General features: G+C 37.9%; 1 protein-coding gene across 5 annotated transcripts in view; it reads left to right on the forward strand.

The window, feature by feature from the left end:
- The window catches only part of MORN1 (MORN repeat containing 1), a 144,207-nt gene that overhangs the window by 21,088 nt on the left and 97,071 nt on the right, over positions 1-26,048 (forward strand). For all 5 annotated transcript variants that reach the window (XM_034753711.1, XM_034753712.1, XM_034753713.1 and 2 more), the window contains 4 exons: positions 6,585-6,681; positions 9,660-9,770; positions 11,966-12,089; positions 13,713-13,903. In XM_034753711.1, coding sequence (XP_034609602.1) covers positions 6,585-6,681; positions 9,660-9,770; positions 11,966-12,089; positions 13,713-13,903 — 523 coding nt within the window. The remainder of the gene's footprint in view (positions 1-6,584; positions 6,682-9,659; positions 9,771-11,965; positions 12,090-13,712; positions 13,904-26,048) is intronic.

Here is a 26,048-nt window from a genome sequence, read left to right on the forward strand (position 1 = left end):
GCAGATGCTGTGTTCCATTCTGTCCCTGTTGCTGCTTCTTTGTGTGTTTTGGCTGAGTTTAGTTTGTCTTCTTTCCCAGAGGAAGGCCTGCTGTTTGATACACCTGTTAACTACGCTAAACAGGTGGCTAGCCTTATGGGCTTTTTCACCTGCAGTGTTTTTTCTAAGATCCATTTGAGTTTCATTATCTGTTTTGAAGAGTAATAGTCTCAGTAATTATGCAGATTCTTTAAGTTTAATTGGTTGATATTTAAATTACCAGATTTCAGTAGTTCTGATTTATACCACATACCTGTGGAAAACAGAGAATGTATAGATACAGTAAAAACTCATCCCCAGTTTGACACTAAGGTAACATAGTGATGAGTGCAATTAGAACAACCTAGATCAGTAATGTCAGCAGTGGTAAAGTAGCAATGCATTTTTTAAGTAAATAAAAATTGAAATTGCTGTTGGCATCACTGGCTATTGCTTCACTCATGAATATAACTTTTTATTATTATTTGTATTCCAGTACTGCCAACGGTGTGCTCAGCACTTTCCAAACATATGAATGTGCAGTCTCTCTAATGCTCCGTAACCGTATGTTACAATCAAAGGCATGTGCATGATGCAATATTCACAAGAAGAAGACAGTAGGAGGGTGTAACCAATAATAATTGTGTCGGAATACAGACCAGTAATCCAGGAAAAGCTCTTTCCTCACCCCCTTCCTTCAGTTCACTCAAATTTGTATATACCATACAATAGATTAGGATGAGGTCTTATGGTAAATATTTTGCATTTTACCCGGAGAAGCAAAGCTATTTTGCTTACTCAACCTAACAGTCAGGTCTTATTAGTTCCAACTCAGGAAGATAAACCATAGAGAGTCTTTGAAGCCAGACAGGGGCCAGGATGTGAGACAGGTGCTCCTGCAGGGAAAAACCTCTAGAACAGCCAGCTAAGAAGGAAACTTAAGATACAAAGTTTATGGCAGATGTTTTTAAGTTAAAACTTCAGGAAAGGGAATTGAGTTTTGGACACTAAAATGTTTTCTATATTGAGAGCTTGGTGGGGAGTCTGCCAGGTCCCATATATTTCTGTAGAGAAGTTGTCAATGAAGTATTTTACTCCCCCCCCCCCCCCCCCATATTTATTGATTTTTAAATACAAGGAATATTGTGTACATTGCCTTATTTAATGGAAGGGTGAAATGCAGTTGAAACCTTGATATCTTGCTTGGTAAATGGACATTGTACAGTTTTATCATCTAAGTTAGACTAATATAACTTAAATAATTTTCCAGGATGATGTGCCATAATTATTTGACAGCTGGGAAAAAATGAAAAGTTTTGCCATTAATCAATTACCACTAAGAGTGTAGGTTTTGGAATTGTTGTGGATAAATTATAACATTCTGCCAAACAGAGCTTGCAAGAAGAGGAAGATAGGTACAATAAGTCATGAAGTATCTAAACTTAAAGGTCCAAATATTCAGTTGGTATAAATTGCTGTAGCTCCGCATGCTTCCATGTAGCTAAACTAATTTACACCAGCTGGGTATCTGTCCCTTAATGACAGAATCCTTTAAAGCAATGCATCCTTCAGTCATTGTTTGAAGGACAAAAGAAATATTAGCCTACTAAATAAGAAAACTCCTATACAAATGAAAATGTCTCATCAATGGATTGAAGCTTGATAATGGAGATGTTTGGGCTTTTATCAATCAAATTAGATCATATGGAAATAATATACTGTCAGTAGCATACAAGATGAGACTGAAGTAACCAAAATTAATTATAATAATAGTATAATAGCTACTCATTTAGAAATGGAAACACCATCAATTAACTGGAAATTGCTTCCTGAAATAAAAAAATTAAGTACTTGTTTCTTGAGATTCATTGAAAACACCTTTTCCTTATTCATAAGCAGATACCTTTCCGCCACCCACCACTGCAGAAAAGAATTAGTATCAAAAATAAAAAAAATTCCTAGATCAAAACAGAAAATCTGCACATTAATCAAAATGTTCTGTCAGTGAGGAGGTTGTACAACATTCAACTGTCCTGAGTAGATTACAAAAAAACACTAATGCAATTATTCTGCCATTGATTAAGTTTTGTTGAATGGGAGCTAGCTATTTCTGAGTTGTGGTGCGCTAGGGCAGATCTCTTAACCTTGGTGTCTCAATTTCCCTATTCGGAAAATGGGGGTGACACCTCTTTCACAAGGATGTTATGAGGATTAGTGTTATAACATCGTGCTGTGGAAATGTTACTCTGTACAAGTGCTAAATGTTCTTATCTACTTATCAAACATATTTGTTACTTCCATTTAAAATAGATTTCATATGAATACATTCAATTTGAACTTTAAAAAAATCTTTGGTATTATAAAAATATCAGATTGTAATTCTGGTTACTACTGCCTGAGTAGGATAAGGGCCCTTCTTCATCTGATAGTTAACTGAGAAATACCCTCCCTGGTGATCATTTACTCTTAACCGGGAACTATTTTGTTTATTTTTTGGTCTCCGCAGACTGATGGAAATGGTACCAAAAATGGTCTTATTGTGTTTAAAAAATTAATAATTTTTTTTTAAAAGCAGAGCTACCTATTGAGATCAATGAACGGTGAGTTTTACTTAAAAACAAAAAGGTAACAAAAAACAAACAACACAATATATCCCACGTCTGGAAACTTGTGGTTGTTTCTTTTTTTCTACCTCTTCCTCCCTTCTCTTGCTGGTTGGCTGACTGGTGGCTGTTTTCCTCAGGGCCCTTCTGTGGCTCCGGCTGTTCACGCTCTTGGCTGTCCTTATCAACACGTGATGTGTGGATGGCGCTTCTGTGAACGTCAGCATTTCCAAACCTTGCATGTGTTGCATTGCTAAGCAACTTTTAGCAACACTTATCTCCCATCCTTATGCCATCTGGAAGAGAGGATGATACAAGGAAGTGTGCCAAGGAGAGGCTGAAGGCAAATCAAAGAAAGAGATGGCTTAATTACATAGAAGAGGGGGTAACCCAAATAGAGAGCACTTGTGACTGTTGGTAGAAGGTGGGCAGGCACCTTTATGGATGAGGATGATGGGCCACAAGAACGCTTACATATCCCGCTACTTTCACAGTCCTTTTTTTTTTTTTTAAGTGTTAAAATCTTGCTTGTTGGTAGCTGCTGGGAAAAGAGGCAAACACAGTAGAACTCTATGGCTGTGGCAGAGTTGCTGCCCCAACACACTCCCTCCTGGATGGCTGTTGCACTGCAGCAAGTTTTGTCTCAGTGTCCCCCTACTATCCTTTGGTCTACTTCAGCCATAAGATTGTCCAAGCCTTCCAGCCAGACCACTTTGCCGAATCATGCACCTTTCAGGCCACAGAGTCTTCTACCAAAGTCCAAAAGAAATGTAAACAAAATCAAGCCTTCAAACAAGCTGGGCTCAGCTGTTCATCTCTTCCTCATACGTGTACCTCATCCACTACAGTTTGCCCCCATGCCTTGTCTCAAGCTCCTATGCCTTCGACAACTCCACTCTCCAGGGGCTGGCATGCTCATTCTCTCTCTTAGGGTTTGAGGCAGGTTACGTCTCCTCACGGCCCGTGTCTCCAGTCAGGCTTCTAGCTTGCCCTTGGAGTAGCATGACTGCTCTGCTGGCTTTCTCAGCCTTCTTTCAGGTTGCATACTAGACAGAGGGAAGAACTCTCTGCTCCCTCACCCAGATCTTTATGGAAACAAGCCCTGTTCTCCCCCAGCTGGGCTCTATCTCTAATTTGGCCTAGCCCACCCTTCAGGTGTGAGTAGGAAGATTAATTGGGTTCTCATATTAGCTCTTTCCCAGTATGTGTGGGATGAACACCCCATCACGATGGCACACTTGCATGTAGTAAAGTAAGATAAAAGTCTATTATTTCAATACATCACAATAAACCGATTAGTTTCTAGTTATTGTGAAACCTCTTAAACTTCAGATTTCCCACCATTCACCAGTTCAGTTCTGCTGGTGGTAGTGGTTACGTTAGTCTAGCGTGGAGTGGCTGGCTGACTGACATTTTAATGACTGTGTTATCCAGCCTTCCTCAGAGCAGGTGTAGATGACACCATTGTGAAAATGGCAATGCCTGCTCGTAGTGTGATTACATTAGTTACCACCATGGCTACCTGGGATGGAACTACACTGCTGATAGAAATGGTGAAATTTTTTCAGAACAGTCCACTGCATAATATTATCTCATCCCCCCCCCCACACACACACTTTTACAATTAAAATGATTTATTCTTCTATACATCTATATTGCAATAATAATAATTTTCCCCTCTGAAGGCTAAACACTAAATCTGAATCATTGCCAAATCCCCACAGGCCTGTGTCATTATTGAGTGACAACTTGTTCCCTTGCTTTTCTGTTAATCATGGTCTTTAACTCTCCTGAAAGTAACATAGCAGTGCTGAAGTTACTGGGTTGCCCCAGTACTGCTTCAGAGATTGAATTCACTTCTGTATCGTATCTTTCATACTATGTATTAGTGAATGTTTAGAAGTGTGAGCACCATTTTAAATGTGGTCATGCTAAGAAGTAGATTTTTTGGTTTTTGGCATATTCAGCATTTTTAAATGATTGCTATATCTTTTCTTTGAGCTGCTTATTTTAACCATAGGCAGAGAGGCACTGGTTATACAAGAGCAAAGGGTCACATTCTAACTCGTGTTCTATGGTAAGTACTTTACCGCATAAATAGTCCCATTGATTTCAGTGGGACTACTTGTGAATTAAGGTGTTACTCAGTGTGAGTAAGGAATCAGAATCAGGCCCAGAACTACAGTTCTGATAACTACATTTGTATATAGTAATCAGGTTTACCTTTCTCTATACAGTATATACATACAGTTTATATACATAGACCGTATTTAGTCCAAACATACTTCCTTCCTGATATCTGTAGTTGTTGGTAACTCAGCTAATATTAACAAATATATAAACTTAAGCTTTCTCTCCAAGAATGATATCCTTGTAGTTTCTCCACTGAAATTTCTCTGTCCTAAAACCCAGTTCTTTGCTCAAAGAGCTACTCCCACCTCTCTGTCCCAAATGGAGTTAATGAGTTGCACCTGCCACCAACGAATCAACAAAAATAAGCTGGCATTGCCCTGCAGGGTTTCAACACCTGCTAATAGGGTGGGACAACAGAAGAGCCTGCCATCTGGTCCATCATGAAACTTTCACTCCATGCTTTGTAACAATTATACTCTGAAGCAAATCGTTTTCAAATTATTTCCATGGAATGCTTTAAAATAATGATGGGAAAACTAGAATAAAGTGAGTTGCTGCAGAAGCATATTTCTGCAGAACTGTTTTTAACAGCCTGTGCTCATTCACTCTTGTTCTCTTATTTGGATACTAGTTGCTAAAGGTGAAAAGAGTGGAAGAAGTCTAACCTCTAAATCCATCTGGAATTTGAAGGTGGCTTAGACAAATTTAGAGTTATAGTAGCACTTTGTTTTGTGCAGCCTCCATTTATCATACAGCAGAGCCAGAAATTGAACAACCTGCCATAAAATAAATTTTAATTTGCAGTGGATCAGCATAGCAGAAATGAGATCACATGAGACTTTAAAACGTGTTTATTCTCCAGCTCCTAACACCCTGCTAAGTTTAAGGAGTCCGTGCCATAGAGCAGGAGAGAACCTGAAACACATACTTTCTCTCTCTCTCTCTTTTTTTTTTTTAACGCTACATATAGCTATTGGCAAATATTATATAAGTACCACTTCACTTCCCACACTTGAACTTTTGGTTGTCTGTGTGTGTTGCAAGTGTGAGTTCCTGCTCCCCTTATGATAGACTGTCTCACCATTCTTCTATTGTCAGCAAATAGCTGTGAAACTCACTAGAAAAGGGTGTCTGTCTCTCATACCCCTCTAGTGCTGGCCCACGCAGAAGATGACAGCCTAATACTGTTACTTTGTGCTGTGGATCTCCAGTTGCTGAAAGAGACAGAGATCCTGTGGAAAAATAATATCTGGTCTTGCAATTAAAGATTTTATCATAAGGCATGCATACCAGGGGTCCAATTATGGTTGCACAGCAGCTCAGTTGTGGCATTCCCTAACTTTTGAGTGCTTGATTTTGCAAACATAATTTTCTTTATGTGTATAATATTATATATCTTGGGCCAAATTCAGCAGTGGTGTAAATAATTGAAATCTTTGGGGTTGAATTTGTCCCAGTATGTCACTCTTCACAATCTATATAGGAAATGGTGCATCATTCTGCATGTGCCAAGTAGTAACTCATTCTCTGCATTTAAGTGCAATGTAATTTCTTCACAGAAGCACCTCTGATAATAGCGCCCCACTGTAACAAACCTTCGGCAAGAAATACTTGATTCTTCTTTTTCTTTAGAGGGTGTACTGTGGAGGGCCACGTAATCCTTGACTGTTGTGTGGTCCCCCATTCAACATGTTCACACAACTGTTGGAAGGGTATTTATAAAGAACCTTGAGGGCCACCCACTTGGCTATTGAGAACCCTCTGGAATAATCCCTTCGATATAAAGTAGCCTGTGTTGCAAATTTGAAATCAATGTGTTTCTATTTGAAGGGACAGTGGAGAAATGATGTGTTCAATGGACAGGGCACCGAAATTCATTGTTCTGGTGTCATCTATGATGGACTGTGGATCAATGGCTACCCTGCTGGTACGTTCATTCATTATGCTATCCAGTTATTAACAAGACTTCAACATAATGCTTTGGCTGTCTCTCTGTTGATTAATATGATCTGCTATAGTGTTAGCCTCCTCTGTGCACTCAGTTTGCCTGGAACATGTAGTTCATAAGAGTGAAAGCGGTAGCTGTTTGAGTGGCACATTTGTGTGTGTGTGTGTGGAGGGGACGCTATTAATTCAAATTAAATGTAGAATCACAATGAAGTATAAAATGTTACTTTGGAATCTTTTTTGAAGAATAACGTGCTCTTTTCATTATAAAGCAAATCACACATACGTTTTTGGAGTTAAAGGCCGTTACCTTATTCACAAAAATAATAACATAGTAAGTTTAAAAAACAAGTATTAAATTGTCCTGCTCAGAAAGCAGAGGTCACAACTTGAAATTCATCTCTTCCACAGTTAATTATTCAGCATATTCCTAGCTGCTTTCTATACTGTTTCACAAACGGCCCTAGATAAAAATTAACTAGAAGATCATGTACTATATTTCCAATAAATTCTGATAGCTTTTAGAACATAATGTATCATGGTTTCCAAACTGGAAATGGTTGTAGCAATATGTAAGAGGATTTATTTGCTGAAAACCTAATAGAATGTTAGGGCTGGATGGAAGATGAAATTAGAAGAGCTGTTTGGGAAGAGAAGACCCCTAGAATTTCTCCATTTTTCTCTTTCAAAGACCATGAGTCAGGCTAGCCTCCTCTTCTAGCTGAGGACTGGATATGGCACAGGAGAGGCACATGGCTCATGGTGTCAGACTTCTAGAAAGAGTTACAGAATTACCTCCATGACTCATTTTGCAATGGAAAGGGGAGACGATCTAGGGTAGAGGAAATCATCTCTTGTGTGAAGCATAGTTACAGCACCTTAGAATCCCCTTTGATCACTCATCCAGCCTTTGACTTCTCAGCATTTTCAAAGGTACACATCATCAATACTTGATTGCTCCTCCACCCTTCTGGTATTAGTTGTAAATATCATACAAGAAGTAGGTTTAAGAAAGGATTTGAAGAGGACAATTTAGTGGCCTATTGGAGCTGTTTGCGGAGGGTGTTCCATGTGTGGGGGGCAGTATGAAAGAAATCTGAAATGGGTTGGTGGAAGAGAATAAGCAGGGTTCTGTAATTTGTAGAATTATCATCATTTGTAATACAAATGATAATAATCCTAGTCATGGAGCAGACCCCAGTGTCCTAGGCTCTGTACAAAGACAGAACAAAAAGACAGTCCCTGCCCCAAAAACTTTGCAGTCTAAGTATGAGATAAGAGACAACACATAGGTAACAGACAGAAGAGGAAATATAAGGAAAATATGAGACAGTATTGGTCAGCACGATTGTCTCCGCACACCAGCAGCCTAATGTCAAGATTTTTGTAGGCATCATGGAAAAGGAGAGTTTTAAGGAGAGTTTTGAAGGGGGATAATGAATTAGTTTTGCAGATGTTTATGGAGGGTGCCTCCTACACATGAGAGATAGCATGGGACAAAGTGTTAAGCTGCTTGTTAGAAAATTTAACAAGTGAATGATGAAAACTGGCACAGTGCAAATCAGAGGCAGGAGTTGACATCTTGGTAGTGAATGAGAGATGATAGGCGGGGTGGGGATAGGCCAGGAAGGACACTGAAAGTGAAGAAGAGTAGCTTATGTTTTAAGCCGTAGAGATGAGAGAGGCAGAGGAAGGATGCAACAAGAGGGGAGATGGTCAAAGCACCAGGATGGGGAAGTGATCTTTGCAGCACCATTCTGAATGTATCTGAGCAGGGCAAGGTTGCATTTGTCAGGGCCAAAGAGAAGGATGTTGCAGTAATCAAGACCTGAGATGATAAAAGCTTGGATGAAATTTTTAGTTGTGTGTATAGGTAGGAAAAAATAGTATACATGGCCCTTTCACGTAGTTATACATTTTAATACCTCTAGCCAGGGTAATCCTGGACGCATGTAAGATGGAAAAGGATTGGTTTAATTCTTTGACTCTGTGAAATGCACATTAATATTGTTCACTTTTCCGGGAATCTGAAACTGACACAAGGTTAATCCACTCCTAAAAATCAGAGCTAGAAAAGAGCAACAAAGGTCAACTAGCCTATTCCCCTGCTGGTGGAAGGTTGTCCCCTATGATACAGTCTCATAACAAGCATTGTAAACAAAACAGAGCCTAGACAACTGTCATTCCAGTTTTCAGATTGATATCTGATCCACTGACATATTTGTTCACTAGTGCAAAAATCACACCTCTGCTTTCTAATTGTGCTTTACACATAATCCCAAAGTTCTTCACAAATGATATATAAAAAACATTACTAAAATGCATCAATCTCTGTGATGGAAGGAGGCAGCCAATGGTACAAAGCATACTTCAGTGAAGGTGTGGAAGGGAAATTTTGATTTAGGACACAAAGATAAAACCATTTAATCTGAAAGTTCTCATCTGAAATTATCACACACACAGAAAATTTAATGGAACTCAGTGCATCTGTTTCTGAAGGATGAAGTGCTAAATTAACCTCCCTGGGATCTGAAGTTGTGGTTGCTGGGAATCGAGGTATCCCTCTCCTGATCACTACGAGCTGATCCCCATCCTGTGGCAACAAATGAAGAGAGACTCCCATTGACTTCAATAGGAGTTAGATTAGGACCAGAGAGAGAGAGAGAGAGTATGTGTCTCTCTCTCTCTCTCTCTCTCTGTTTCTGCACATTTTGTTTGGCCTATAGCCACTAAAGGGATTGCTTAAATCTTTTACCACCACCAATGAGAAGAAGATCTAGAATGAAAGTATAAGCAATTTGTAAGGCTATTGATGCCTGAGGTCTACGACCAGCCATTCATCAATCTGTTTGGGAGAGAAAATCATAAAAGATGCTCCAGAGCAATGGTTCTTTCAAGGAGGGGGAGCACTTTAAGTCTGTTAATAAGAGAAGAACTCAAATATATTTAATGTTGCAGCTCAAGCAAAGAAGATAGTAATTTTGGGCCCAGAAGTTATTGATGTAATCCAAGGGTCTGCTATCACCCTTCATGTCCAGCTACAGAATGAAGAAGGAGAGGTTTCTGAATGTAAGAACATGTTTATAGATATTTTCTGCCATATAAAAATGTTTCATAATTATAAATAGAGAATGAAAATACCAAAACATGGCATTAAATTAAATTTTCCTTTGACAGTTATGATAATTTTTGTTCAAGGTCTTTTATGAGGCCTATAATTTTGCCTTGTACCACTCAGTACCACCTAAAAGGAAATGGGTTGTAGAATCTTTGAAATTTGTCGTGTGCTGTACTTCTGATGCCTTGCCACAGAAATCATTGCACATGACCGAAAGGTACAAATGTACACACATCTACACACAGGATCTACACACATCCTACTTTCAGAAAACAATTATATGTAAGTAATCTATGCAATAGGCAATGTTATCATACTGGTAGCATCTCAAGAAATGAAGAGTTTGATAGATTGACAGACTTTTTTGACCAATGTCCTAAAAATTTATGAATTTTATTTCATTTCTGAATTCCATACTTAATATTATATATGCACATAATTCGCTAGTCTTATTTCAAAATCTCAAAGTGGAAAGTCATTATAGTTAGAAACATTCACAATGTGGGATTGTTGTGTTAAGGAGATTAATAATGGGATACAATTTTTCACAGTTAAATCCAGGTAATTAATGACCAAAATTTATAAGCATCTGACAGCTTGTTTGTGGCCTGTGTACATGAGTCGATGGTCTCAGTCCCATATTTAGAGAATGTTAACTGGTCTTTGTTGGCAGTCTTAGCAGAAAGGTAAGGGATTGAATAGAGACAAAACTCTCCTCTCAGCCCTAGAAGGGTTCTCTCCAGGTCAGTGTTAGGATAAATTGGAAGGGATAAAGTTTGTTCTGTAGTTTTATTTGGAGAGAGAGAGAAGACGTAATTTTCCAGTGCTGCCAATCTATGCCCTTTCACAATCAATGCATTCATTTAAATTCTGTATTCAGAAAAGAAAACCTTCCTGTTGACAGTTAAAACTCACTTGGTCTTTGTAACCTTCTATTTAAAATCCTTTCTATGGAAGTCAAGGCTATCCACAGCATTGTGGAGTTAAATGAATGTATCTAGATAAGTATTTCAGAAAATATGACAGCTTTGTTATAGCTTTTCAAAAATACAAATCAGAGGAGGTTATTTAAAATGAATCCTCTGGAAAGGTTAAACTGTGTCTTTGTTCTTTTTCTCACAATTTGAATAGAAGATGTTCAAGGAAACTGAAATATTTATTCCCCATATTTGCGTTTACTAGAAATAGTGAGCACAAACTCTCTGTTCCAGCCTGCTGAGAAGACAAGCTGGCTTTCAAGTTGTGATCTCCCAACTGAAAGTACAAATGACAGTTTTAGCTCTGTTGTTTGCGTGGCGTAGTAAAAGAAGACTCTTGGCAAGCTTCATCTACATGAGGGTTGGAAACTTTGAGTACCTAAGGCCTCTGCAGAATTATGCATGTTTGCTAACTTTTCTTTGAAATTGTGCAAGGGATTCAGCGACTGCTGGGTTTCCTCTGATCATTACTTTTCTCAATCTGCTTTTTTTGTATGCTGAACTACAGAAAGTATAATTTTTCCCACCTTGCCCCTGGATTTGTATTTGGCTTCAACTTCTGTGAAATTAAGCCAGCACAGAATTTGGCCCTAGTTTTTACCAGACTATCTATTTTTTTCTGTCAGAAGAAAACTTTATTACAGTTATTATCAACACATCACAAAATGAAAGAACAAACTCAGCAGCTGAGAGATGGAAGGACACACCATTTTGATTTGCCAAATAAACAATATAAGACTAAGGATTAACAATTGAAGTGAATGAGCAAGAAATATTAAGGGGGCATTAATCAAAGATATTAGATCATGACTGAAATAGCTACAATGAAAGAGAAGTAAGAAAATAACACTGGATTCTCTCAAGTAGATTCTGATTTCCTAGAGATTTTCTTACACTTAAATCTTAATTTTAAAAAATATTTTCTTCTTCCTTCATCATATATTTTTCTTTTTAAAAACCACTGACCACCAGTCTGTTGGACAAAACACTAGGTTTTATTATCACCCTTACTAACAAGTATGATGAGAGTGTTTTTACCCAATGGTTGATTCTGAAATTTTGCATAAACTTGTAAGATATTGTGCAGTTACAAAAAATATTTCTGTTTTTTACTACACAGTTATGAAATATTAATTGTTTATTTTTCCTGTTGCTCTTTTGATGGGAAGATGAAAATGGTCGACTTTTGGAGATCTGGGCTGGAGTCAAAAACCATCAAATTCCAGCAAGTTCTTCTACCAGCTTATTCAAGTTAATTGAAGAAGTTGAAAGGAAGCCAGTGAAAACCCCTTTGTACGTAGTGTGTGGAAAAATCTATTTCAAGAAGTATTTTCTCTTGAATAATACGCAAGGTGCAGTGACTAAATGTCTTGCAGTCACTCGGTGTTTTTCCTGTGTATTGGTGCTGATTTTTCCTTGCAGTACTTGACCTATCATCTAGTTTAAGCCAGATTCTTGGATTTTTCTTGTGCCATCACCACTTACTTTCTATGAGTTTCTCCTCTTCCTCCCAAGCCTATGACTTCCAGAAGGCACTGGGAACCTCATTGAAATCAGTAGAAGGAATCCTATTGACTTCAGTGGCCTTTGGCTCATGGCCGTGGGTGATAAGGCTAATTCTTTTCATAAACTCTGACTATATTCCCTCTTACATTACTGCAATCTTCATTGACATTGAGTGTGGGAATCCTGGGGTAGATCTTCTTTAGTCTTTTTTCCCTTGTATATCTGAATTACTTTGCCAGTATTTCTTGATATAGTATTTTGAAAGAAGCCATTTTGTTTTTCAGACATTAAATTCTACAAATATTACTGGTGAGGTAGAAAAAAGATATTGAGTAAGTGTTAAGCCTAAGCCCCATTTTCAGAAATAAATTAGGCACTTAGGAGCCTAAAATGTTTTCTACATGGGAAAGTTATGCCCATTTAACCTAAGGTTTGAATTTTAATAGGCTGAAAGTTATACCAGTATAACTATATTGGTTTAGAGTCACACCTTATTTTAACTTACGTAATTCTACTGATATAACTGGTAAAACTTTCCTATGTAGACAAACCCTTAATTCCATTGTAAGTGACTCCTCCTAAATCACTTAGACAATGGTGAAAATTTTACCCTTTGTGACAGTTTTGTTTTAAACCAAGCTTGTGTTCTGATCACTGGGTAGTTTGTTTCTCCATAGTCAGTTTTTAAAATGGTCTTTTGGTCTACTAAGCGTTCAGCACTTTTGAAAATCAGCCTGCATATTTAGGATCCTAAATCAGGGTTCATGTCTGAGATTTTCAGAGCCTAAGTGAGTTTTGCACCCAGTTCCCATTGAAATTTGAAGTGGTTTGAACCCGTAACTCCCTTGAAAATCCCAGCCAACATATTGCTCAACATATTTTGTAGAGTAACATATTTCTCTTTTCTCCCTCAAGGGTAATGGCTGACCATAGGTGAAAATATTACTCAAAATCTTTTATCTAGCTAAACACTTAAAAATCCTTAGTCTCAGGTGCACTCTACCACATGAAATGTAATCCACAGTAAAAATTCTCTTTCAAGCTGCTCAGTTTTAATCATTTTATGATGATTATCAGGACAGGTCATCATTGTGACTTTGTGTACCAGTTCACCAGGACCTGACAGACATGAGATAAGTAACCCAAATAAACTTGGTGTACAAAGGTTTAGGGCTACACTGTTTGCTGACAAAATCAGATAGACTTACATTATGGGACATCAGCTAGTTTCTCAGTACTGTATGTTATGTTGTATATATCACAATATATATATACACACAGCTGTAACTTTCATTCACTGGATATTTTACCCTGATGATAAGTTCCATATTATATCTGGTTTATTTTATTAAAATCTTAAAACCTATCAGCACAAACAAAATAAAATGTCAACCCTATTTTCTTTCACAGTGGATTTGAGTGTATTAGCTATCCTTTGATGGATGCTGTGTCCGGAAGCTGGGAACTGAAAGCTGCTGTCCCTATATCTGGCAAATCTGGATTTGCACTGGCTGATTTACCAATCCCTAAGGGAGATATAGAGCCAGAATCCAGATCAGACACCCAGTTTGGAACGGGAGATGCCCCTAGCAACGAGGATGGTGAGTAGAGATAATGGATTAGTCAACTGCTCAGCTTTTTAGTTAACTGAGAAACAAAAAGTATCTTTACACAGCAGTAAAACAACTCAAAAAAATAGAAGATGGCTTTTGTAATGCAAATAGGTGGCTCTCAAAGCATTTTAACAGCAGAAGTGATTTCCACTGACTTTCTTATAATAAATGGAATAAATTTCATAGAAATATTTAATTTCTATTTTATAAAAAACAACCTCTTCTGCAAAGCTTCTACTTCAGTTATTTTGCTCAGTCAAAACACATTGGTTCACAATGAATTAGATAAAAGAGCTGCAACAATCACTTAGACAATCTAAGTTCACTCACTGTGGTAGAATGAAAGATGGGCCTAAACCATGAAATGTAAATGTGAATCCAGAATTTTGACCCTCTCTCCCATCGCCAGCATTCAGAGGCATTGTTGCTGGTTCAGCCCATCTCTAGTAACAACTTTCATTCTGTGACTTCAAATGCAGCAGATGCGGTGTCTTGAGTAAAGTGAAAGTGCCAGATTCAGTAAGAATGGAGGTGCTGGATCCTAAAGCCTCTAGCCCCTTTAAGATATTTTTAATTAACTGAAATCAGTTTAAGATAAACACCTTTTAAGTGGAAATATATGTTTAATTTTTTCCCCTCTCAGTTTTATCCTTGTTGCTTGCAATATCTGGTGTATGAATTTTTGGGAAATGGCCAACAAGCTTTAACCTGTGATCTTATTTTGAGGCTATGGAAACACAGTCCAGTATTCTCAATCCCATGTTGTCAAAAGTCATGAGATTTAAAAAATAGTAAATTTGGGTTCTTTCTATTTGCCTGCTGGGTTTGAGAAATTAGGGTCTACATCTTCAAGCTTTACTTTGTAATTATAAGGACTAGAATGTTCTCCTTTTTAGAAAGTGAAAAATGAGATTTTCACATAATCACCCAGTTTTAGGAGGCACGGCTTTAAGAAAAACATAAAATATCTTGAGACTCATGATAAAATCACCAGTTAGCAACTCTGGTGGTCAGATTTCCCTTAATCTTTCCTGACCATTTAATTCATCAGACTCTTGTGTTAATAAATGAGTTATCACATGTAAAAAGCTTCACAAATAGTTCACTGCTGTGTCCTCCCATCTATGAATGCATGTATGAATCATACAGTTCATTCAATTAGAAGAAAAGTCTCTCGTTCTTGTGGATGGCACTTTACATACCACCACAAGGGATGCATTTCAAGGGGAACCATTTCATCAGAATTTAGGCGGGATGGGAGTGCACAGAACAGGGAGAGGAAAAGTTGCTTGTTTTTAAATATTAGGTCTATGAAATAAATAAAATTAAAATAGGAAAATGTGGAATTACAGGACAGTAATTTGAATTAGTCTACTGGTGAAATCATGTTTGATTCTTGGGGTGTAAGACTTCTATTTAAGGTATTTAAATGGAACCCATTACCATAGTGTCTGAGTGCTTCTCAGTCTTTACGGTATTTATCCTCGCAATACCCCTGTGAGGTAGGCAGTGCTATTATTTCCATTGTATGGATGGGGCACTGAGGCACAGAGAGGCTACGTGACTTGCCCATGGTCACACAGGAAATCTGTGATGGATCAGGGACTCGAACTCCAAGTCCTATGCTAATGCCCTAATGTCCTCTTGTTCATCTCATTACCCCTTGAAGGAATTATAGCACAGTAAGTTGTAGTTGCATGTTCATTCTATATATATATATATTCAATACTTAGATTGTTATTCCATTTTCCTACAGGACAGGGAGTAACGATTGAACTAACACTTTCTTTATAAACATGCTGGTATTGCTTTACACCCTATTATTCTTGGAATTATTCATGGGAGCCTAATGCTGAGGCTTGGGAGTTGAATCAAAGTTTAATCACGGCAGTTTATTGTGAACAGTAATATTAAATCCTCCCATATAACTTGATACATTGTAAATACATGATTTGCATCTTAATATGGTCAGTGGAGTAACAAAGCTGGTGGTAGTTACGAGTTAGTTGAAAAAACAAAACAAACACCATCTATCTTAGAGATTTATTTTGATAGCCCCAGCTTGTGTGACACTGTGGTTTTCAAAAATCACCAGTTTGTGCAATTTTTTTTTTCATTTGTCATTTGTTTTTTAACTCACCAAAGTAAATATTGATAATGAAGAAGAATCCTTATTTACCACATGAACCAATGTTAAGTTATCACCACAAGATTAGGGTTATTAAACAAATGTGTCTCACTCTTGCTGGCTCAATCCAGGGCATTTGATTAGTGAATTTTCAGGTCATAGGTAAAAATATTATTTTCCCTTTCATGGGACATGGAAGCAGAGAGAGGCTGGAGTTGAAATCCCTACTACAATATTTGTAACTAACACCTTTCCTGGTACAAGCATAATCCAGGCTGTTGGCTACCACAAAGGGAGGGTCAGGTAGATGACTGATTCCTGGCCATCCTTGTAAGTGTGAATAGTAACAGTATTGTATTTTTTAACTCCTTAGTCACTCTCAACAAAACACACATCACTTTTCTTTTCAGCTAGAATGGATGGAAGTCTTGCACCTAGTTCAGCTGATTTCAGTTTCTTTAGAGAGAGGGCTAAATGCTCAGCTTCACTGAAGCAGAGCTTATCATGCCTGGCATGGGAGAGACAAATGTGACTCTAAACCACCTTTCCACCCTAACCTCCTCATCCTGGGACTGCTCTGGGGCCACAGCTCAAATTGGAACAGCCCAAGGGCTGCTTTAATTGTGCCAGTTTGTAATGGTCCCTTTGTATGTCCATCACCCCAGCGAGGATCTCCAGAGCACGGCACACTCCCTTTTACCCAGAATTCTCCTATGCAGACATGCCATCTGGAGCAATGGCGACATTAGCTTGGGCCAGGAACTTTTGACTTTTCCCTTAGCTAACCGTTTCATTCACTGTGTCTAATGAATGTATAATCCTTCTACCTACTGCCTACCCATAATTAACAATTCACTTTTCTATTCCTCTTTAACATAATTGGAGGATCACATTTGGGCAGAAGATGGATTGAGCATAAATAGGGGCATGTTTTGGGTGATCCCATCAGGATTTGCAGAATCTTGGCTTTCATTTAAAAGAAAAATGAATTTTTAATTCTTCTGGTTCGGAAGAACACGTACTGGATGTGACCCTATGCAATAGTATCTGCGTGAGTGTGCAGAAGCAGACGCAAACAATGGGACAATTTTGCCCTGGTGTAATTTCACCAATTTGTGAGTGGGTTGGGAGTGTGACAGACAGGAAAGAAGAGAGAGGTACTAGGGGAAGAGAGTCAGTGATGGGGTGAGAATGTGGGGAGAGAGTAGGAAGAGGAGGGAAGAGATTGAAAAGAAGAGAAAAGAAAGGAGGGCAGGACAATGGGTGAGATTGAAGGGCAGTATACACAACAGAAGAAGAGTGTGATGGCAGGACATGGAACAATTATTGTACAATATAGAAAAATAAGTATGGGAGAAATGATCCAGAGAAGAGACACCAACATAAATAGTATAAAAGGTACATAAAAAATGGAGTGAAAGACAACGGAGAAAGAGAAAAGTCAGATCAGCATTTGTTTATTAATTAATAATAAATTTAGTGCAAAAATGCTGCAATGCCGGACCCTTTGTTTATTAAAAAAAGTGGGGAAGAGGACAGTGGACTGGGAAGCATAAAGTGGAATTCACCCAAGACAAGATCCACATACTGCAGAGATGGGTGCATAGAGGTGTGTAATAATAAATAATAATTATTATTAATAATAATTAATACATTCCCAAGGCCTGCCCTGACGGTAGCTATTTCTAATTAGCACTGCTAGCATAGAGTTCCACTCATTACAATGGCACATAGGAATTGCCAGACTGGATCAGACCAGTGTCCAGTCCTGTCTCCAGTCTCCAAAAGTGGACTGCACCAGCTGTTCGAGCGATAACCTGACTCCAAGGACGGTTCCTTCTACCCCCTATAGTGGGTGCTTTATGCCCTTAAATATGAGGGGGTTCATCCCTTCCAAAAATCTTGGTGGGTTTGTTGTTTTCGTTTGCCTGGGGGGCAGAGGGTTATTCTTGTTAGCCATATAAGGGTATGCCTACACTGCAGTTAAACACACGAGGCTGGCCCTTGTCAGCTGACTTGGGCTCGCAGGGCTTGATCTTAAAGGACTGTTTTCATTACGATGTAGATGTTCGGGCTCCAGCCCAATCCTGAATGTCTACGCTGAAATTGAACAGCCCCTTGGCCTGAGCCCCACGAGCCTGAGTCAGCTGCTATGGGCGAGCTGCGGGGTTTTAACTGCAGTACAGACATACCCTAAATGTCTAATTCCTTTTCTAAAATCCTGATACAGTCTTGGCCTCCATGATGTATTGTGGCAGTCAGGTCCACAGTCTAATTACACATTTTGTGAAAAAGTATTTCCTTTTGTTGGTTTTGAATTTGCCCCCCCCCCTTCATTTTCAGTGAATGTCTTTTTGTTCCTGTCTTAAGACACAAGAAGTTAAATAGAAGATCACATTCTATCATCATTATTTGGTACACCTTTTATCATGTCCTCTTTTAGTGGGGCTTACTACACCAGCATAAAGCCTGACCTTTCCCATAGCTGCTGTGGATTGGAGTAGCACCTGCAGCTCTGCCATGCTAGTTGCATAGATATTGAGAGCCACTGGATCCATCAAAATGCAAACCAATGGCCTCTTCTTTATCCTGCGTCATTATGGCTTTTGTGCTAGTCTTTGTGGGGATGATGATGATGTGAAGACTCTTCGCTTTGTGTGTAGGGGGCTTCACCTGCATTTCCCTATGCAGCCCTATGTGGGGCTTACCTAGTGCAGAGAGCTTAGTGCTATCCGTGAATTTCACCCAAAATAAATAAGACATAATATACAACATTGTTGTATGGACAAGTATTAAAAATGTAATAAGAAGTGGGGCCAAAGCACATCTTTTACGTTTTGAATTATTGCTTCCTAAAGGTTCATTTGACTATTAGGTTTGCAACTTTCCGCCATGGCGATTTTTTTTCCTGGCCATTTTTTATTGATTATGCTCTCATTCTTCTCAGCAGGTTTCATCTCTGGTTTTGAGAGAAATGCTGTCTAGCTCTCAAAATGCCTCAAGAATTACTTCTGTTGATGAGTAAATTATGAGGTCCTTGAGGCTTTCATGCACCACAGTCTGGAGTATGGTTGTAATAATGCAATAATGAAAATTCATGCAGTTCTATCCACTATTGATGAACTGTCAGTGAAATAGAATTCGGAAAGGTTCTGTTGTATAGTAGTAACACATATGTACCCCTTTATTTCAAATATGGATGTTTTTCCATATTTCAAAAAGGTAATGAGATCCAAACTTAGCAAAGATGGATTAGATGTAATTCCTTTGGAGAGTCTCCTTAGTAACTATATAGTTATACACATCTCAGATTTACCAATTCATTTCTAGCTGTTTCCTGATGTTAGAGAAGTAAATTAGTTTTGTAAAAATGAGTCTTTTTGGTTTTTAGTTTTGTTTTCTTCTTATAACATCAGTCATAGCAGCAACAGTTTTATGTTGAAATATGAATAATTTTCCAAGGCTCCTTTTGAAAAGTTAATAATGGCTGTTTAAAATAGCACTAGACAAATTACCAAATGGAATCAGAGCAGCAATACTAGTTTGTTTATTTCAGTTTATGTAACGCTAATGGAAGTGACGCATGCATGTTAAGGGAGAATATTCCTCTTACGTTCTTGATGTTTTTACAAGACTTCAAAGTGCAATATAAAAGAGATTTCTAAGCATTTATAACAGCAACATGATTTTGCTGGTTGTCCAGCTTCTCTTAATCCCTCTGATTTAAATTTGGTTTATAGCATCACATTTTCTGCTGCATCAGCTACAATATTTCTCTCATTTGTGGAGCGAAGAACTATTTATTGTGTTATATGTCTTACATTTTGGGGAATTTATAAGACTGAGCAACAAGCTTTCAATTGAAAGCAGGACTAGGAATGCATGGAGCTTTCATATTCAGGCCAACCCAAACGTATCTGTGATTGATTGTTTAGAAGATTGGCGCTTTTAAAAGTTAAGGTTCTCTTTCTCACTGTTTTTGTGCCACTAGTGTTCAGTTTTAATTATTCCATCCTCTAATTCAGGCCTGTTGTTAAAGTTGTACCATACTAACCCCATTAAATGTGCAATCCTAGCCCTCAATCTGCTGAGTCACAAGAAGCAGAGGGTTATTTTGGTTATTTTTGTTTGTTTGTTTGTTTTTGTTTTATAACACTCTTGGATTCTCTTCTCATTTCATCAGAGTGTCACTTCAAATGATGATATATTGAGCTTAAATAGGAAACAAAAGGCATAGAAATCAACTACTGAGCCATCGCTTATTACTCCATCTTTTTAAATAGGGAGACAGAAGAAAGCCCACATGCTGCTAAAATAAGTTACCTCATACGCAGAATACAAAACCAACAAACGATATAGCTGGGAATTCAAACAATTGGAGTTCTTGCCAATCCATGTTATTTTTATTAACAAAATCCAAATACAACAAGCTACTTTTCCTTTCATCACAGAGTGTCTAAGACCCTGGTCCAGCAAAATACTTAACCATGTGCATAAACTTTGAGGAATTGGGTCCAAGAAGAGTAGATCTCACTATTAAATCTGTAAAATATGATATTCTATATATCTATATTCAAAATACATTGTTTGTAGCAGTTTTTATAGTACCAAAAGAGTTTCACCAATGATAGTTCAGTAAAGAATGTGTTTGTCTACTAAGGAAGTAACTGGGAAGCATAATATACTTTCATCTTGACCTTCTAATTGTCAATACTGTGTTTGACTTGTAGAAGTTTTTGACACGTCAGTGTGTTGGGTTTAGGGGTGAAGGGAGTGGATGTGACCAAGGAGTTCCCTTTACCGTATAGTAATTTCTAAACTGAAAAAGTAAACCAGAAAAAGGTGGACTGAACATTTACTAAAGAAATATGTTCTGAGAATGTTTTGACAGAAGACGCGTAATTTACTGCAACACAAGCATCTGATGGCACATAGATACTTTCTGCGTGATATTCAATAAAAAAGTAGTTACTATAACAACTGACTCACCATTAGTATCTCCAAGAAAGAGTACATCTTAAAAGAAAATACATGAGGTCACATGCATTCTGTAGTGTTGTGGTTGAAAAACATGTAGCAAAATAAACACATATTCTCTCTCTCACTGATGTTAAGGTTGATTTTTAACAAGTTGTAATTTTGCTAACCAGATTAGGAGACTATACTTTTTTCATTCCTTGAACATTATTAGAAAAAATAGCAGAGAAGTGTTGTGTTTTCTTTTGTTTTAAATAGACCTTGTTTGAGTGTCTCGTCTCTAATCACTATAGGGACTCATCTGTCTAGACAGCTGACCAGACAGACACTAGTATAAACACTGGTATAAAAAGAATAATCAGGAGCCTTTTCATTCTGCTTTGAAGATTTTTTTACTTTAAAATAGATTGATCTGAATCTGCTACTTTAAAATTACCATTGAGGGTCTGATTCTGCTCAGATTTGAAGTCCATAGGAGTTTTACCTTTGACTTCTGTATTAGTATGATCAGGCTCTTAATCTGCTTTCTTTAATGCCTGCTGCCAGATCCTCAGAGCTAACATCAAAGTCCACTTCTCCCCATCAATGCTTCCCACTCCTCCATTGAAGTCCTCAGTGCTAAAACTCTTGACATCATCAATGTAGGTTGCCTCAGGATCATCAAATGTTTCTTTGAAGACATGATATTCATTTCCACTACAGACAAACGTTCTGCTGCAAAGGTTTTCAGCTCCACCCTCTATTTCCCCTGGGCCATGATGAATAAAGAATTCCTAAGAAGTTAGATTATTTGAAAGCTGGTACTTACATGTCTCTTCCTCTGAAGAAGCTCAGAATTCTACATCCTACAGAGATATTTTTAACTTCTCTCCCATTTGTTGCTTTTATTTATAGCTTTGCTTTTACCTGAACTAAATCATTCAACCAACATTTGCCACCTACATTGGCCAACCAGTGTCCACTGCCATTTTGATCATACTTCTGTCTATCTAGGTTCTTGTATGGTTCCATCACTGTAGAATCTGATACATTTTGTGTGGAAAAATTCTGTTTTTTTCTATATCAGCCCTTTATTTTAATCATCCTTTCTCTTGTGAATGCTGTGGACCAAATCCCATCTGTCTCATAACACTTCCAGTGAAATAAAATGTGTGGGTGAAATTTTGGAACCATTAAAGTCAATAGTAAAACTCCCATTGACTTAAGTAGGGTCAGAATTTCATTCTGCATGTGTAAAGCAAGCAAGATGTAGCCCTGTATAGAGTTTTCCCATAGTCACTGAGGCTTCCTAAAGGTTCTGTCTTTTGGGATTCTGTACTCCAGGAAAGCTCACTAGTTCTTTGAGCTTTACTGGATTTAGAGATCGTCACTATCTGTCTTCTCCAGAGATTTTTCTTTCCACTCTGTCAATTGGAAGCTTTATGCTTTGGACTCTTCTTTCTTGTAAATAAAAGATGCAGATATCAAAACCTAAGATTTACTATAGCAACAGGATGAGAAACTAATATACATAATGCCTTCAATAATCTTATTCTCTGTACATTCCTTACTTCTTGAAAGTTGTTTAAAGAACTTTATTAGGGTTGTGGCAATGAGGAACTGTTTGAAATCCACATAGTTATGAATATTATTTTTGTGTGTGGCACCTTCCCAAGAATCTTTGATCTTCCCATTTGTTTTTCACTATCTTGCACCTGAACCCAGGTGGCCTAGGAGCCAAATTTTTCAGATCTTGTGTAAATGAGCTGTAGGAATATTGAGATATACATTTACCACCCTGGAGTGAATCGTAGGAACAAGGAACAGAGTGTAATTACACAGCCGGTACAGTAACCCTCATGAGATATTGTGTAATATCTCAAGATATCTCTGTTATACTCATTTGAGCAACGTGTGGCTATTGTAATATTTCATTGTTAATCTCATGAGATTTTTCAGTAACACTGATAATAGCAATACAGGCATTTGCCTTTCCCACTGTAATTTCTTTTAATATTGCTTAAAATTACACTGTCAAGGTTTATAAGCCCCAGAATTGACCTATCTTAATATTACAATAGGTGGAGAAAATCTTCTGCATTCTAAGTTTCTATACTTTTTAAAAAATCTGCCACTCAGAAATAATGATAAAAGGCTTATTTTTATGGGACTCGCAAAGGGCACGTTGAATGCTCCCTCAACTGCCTCTGCAGCAGCTGGAACAAAATATTATAAACACTATTCCCAGACCAGTGCTCTTATTCCCACAGTTTTATGTGAACGTAAAGAAGTATTGGTATTAGAAGCTTTGTTGGAGGAATGCGGAGAGAAAAATTATCATGTTAACTTTGAGTCCATTTAGTGCACAGGTAAAACTATGTTTGCAGATTAAAAATAATCTGCAAGAGGAAAATATTTACATGCCTGAAGGAAGTTATGAATAAAAGGAATTGTAAATTCAAATTGTTTTATAATAATAATGCACTTTACAAGTGAGGTAAATATCATTGTCTCCATTATACATATGTGGAAAATGAGGCATTGTGAGGTAAAGTGCTTGCCCATGGTCACCCAGAAGGCAAATGGCAGGAGTATAAATTATGTATCCTGAGTCCCAGACCAGTGTTATTTCTACTAGGCCCTATTGCTTCTCTTTTTAAAATGTTACTGCTGTGTTATGTACACATCAGAATGCTTTTCATATTGGATTTTATTTACTTTATTATTTGCTACAGTACCGATCATCCTAGCAGCTAGATGTTTTCATTGCAAAAATTAAAACACATAAATTACATGTATTATTCATGGTAGGAGGCAGAAATAAAATAGAAACTACCATCTCTATTCTTTATCGAGAATTGGTATCTTAGCTCTTGGGGGAGAGAAAGACCTGACCCAGAATAAAAGCACTAAATGAAATAAATGAGTCTCAGTCTAATGCCCCCCAGACTCATACTATAGCAGATGGCCAACGGGAATCCATTCCAAAGATGAGAAACTCAATTGACAAAATCCTGCCTGCTGACTGGGAAAGATCAACAAAACAAAGCCAACATGCTCTAAACCCTCACTTTAGCAAGTGAGATTTCAGCGTAGCATTTCTTCAAGGGAGCCACTGAATAAGGACTTGATACAATCAGAGCCCAAAATTGTAGCTCCCAAAGTGTTTCAAAGGCACCTTGTGTGTTGTGTTCGTGGGCTGAGTTGCGATTTTTAAAAATATTTAAATGGCAATTATAAAATGCAACTGTATTTTTTCAAGCAAGATAATTTTGTTCTGTCCCAGTATAGATAGTATGTCACCATTCTTTTGTTAGACAGACACACAGCCAAGAAAACATAGCACAAAAAGGATTATGTTATTGTAGTACAGGGGTAGGCAACCTATGGCATGTGTGCCGAAGGCGGCATGCGAGCTGATTTTCAGTGGCACTCACATTGCCTGGGTCCTGACCACAAGTCCGGGGGGCTTTGCATTTTAATTTAATTTTAAATGAAGCTTCTTAAACATTTTAAAAACCTTATTTACTTTACATACAACAATACTTTAGTTATATATTATAGACTTATAGAAAGAGACCTTCTAAAAACATTAAAATGTATTACTGTCACATGAAACCTTAAATTAGAGTGAATAAATGAAGACTCGGCACACCACTTCTGAAAGGTTGCCGACCCGTGCTGTAGTATATGCACTACTTGCTCTATTTCTGTTCCTGAAAGAGTTGAGTGGCATTTAAATTCAGGGATTAGTCATTCACTTTACATAGGTGGCGTCAGATTCAGCCCCCCCACTTCCTCCAGTGTTCACAGAGCTGCTAAGGCACAAAATGTATCAGGTAGAGAATAGAAACACTACCTGCCCTTGTTCAAGATTAATCTCCTTTCCAGGACCAAGGTCCTCTGTAGTGCAGAGAGGTGTGGTTTCCACCTCTCTGTGCTAAGCAGAACATAACTGGCCTATAGCCTTTGAGTCTATGAAAAATGTCTTATCAGCCTGTAGATGCAATGGTTGAATAGAAACATGCTGCACAGCCATGAGAGCTTAAGGTTCAATGCATGACGATAGCCTGACCTCTGGTCACAAAGGGTTATTCTGATTTCGGGCCAACCCTGGTTCCAGTTCAGACATTAGCAAAATGTTCATTGACTTAAATGTAACCAAGATTTGGCCTGCTAACCAGAAATTACTGCTAGTGAAAAAATGGTAAATGGCAGTTCTTGAATTCAGAGGGTTAACACTTTTTTGCATTCATTTTTGATTCCACTCTCCCCTTAAGATTTCTGAGGTTATGAGGTCACTCTCCATCTGTGGTTTGCTCAGTCTTAACATTTGTTAAAAATAAGTACACTATAATGTTGGGAAATCTTTGTGGCAGGCAAGCCATCTGTCCAAAGGGGAAGGGAAATCCTGCTTGTACAGGTTTATATCTGGAAAGCATATAGAAGTCAGTGACCTGGGCCCACATGTGTATAAAAGGATTAAGGGGGGAGGTGGAGCGGGAAGAGGAAGGAGCATCTTATAGTAACCTGTGATGTATCTATATTTCTTTTCTCTGTTTGACTAAAAGTCTAAATAAGCTTGTGAGAGTTCCCGTCTGTGACCTCTGATACATTTCTGTAATCTCATTTCTGCACCACAACAACAGGGCTATAAAGTGATGATTAATGTGTTTGCCGATTTTGCAATTAAAAACCCTGGGCTAGTCCTGAACATGCTGATTCTATTAGATTAACAGGGAGTGCCAGAGATGTGGCACTAATTGTGATAAAAGGGGTCTTGGTGTTTCTCAAGCACATCCCCATTAACTCAGTTTAATGAGGCATCACTTTGGAATTAGACTCTTGCTATACAAATTTCTTCTCCACTTTCACTTATACTGCTACTTTTATACATAAGATACTTTTTCTAATATTTCTGTCCTGAAAACAACATATAATATGTGTGTGGTGAATTAGAATTTATAATGATACATACTTTCCTGAAATACTTTGGAAAGGTTTGAGTTAGCCTAGAGATAATGCCCTGCACTCTGCCTTATAGTGATG

This window comes from Trachemys scripta, chromosome 19 (assembly GCF_013100865.1).
Source record: "Trachemys scripta elegans isolate TJP31775 chromosome 19, CAS_Tse_1.0, whole genome shotgun sequence".
Lineage (NCBI taxonomy): Eukaryota > Metazoa > Chordata > Testudines > Emydidae > Trachemys > Trachemys scripta.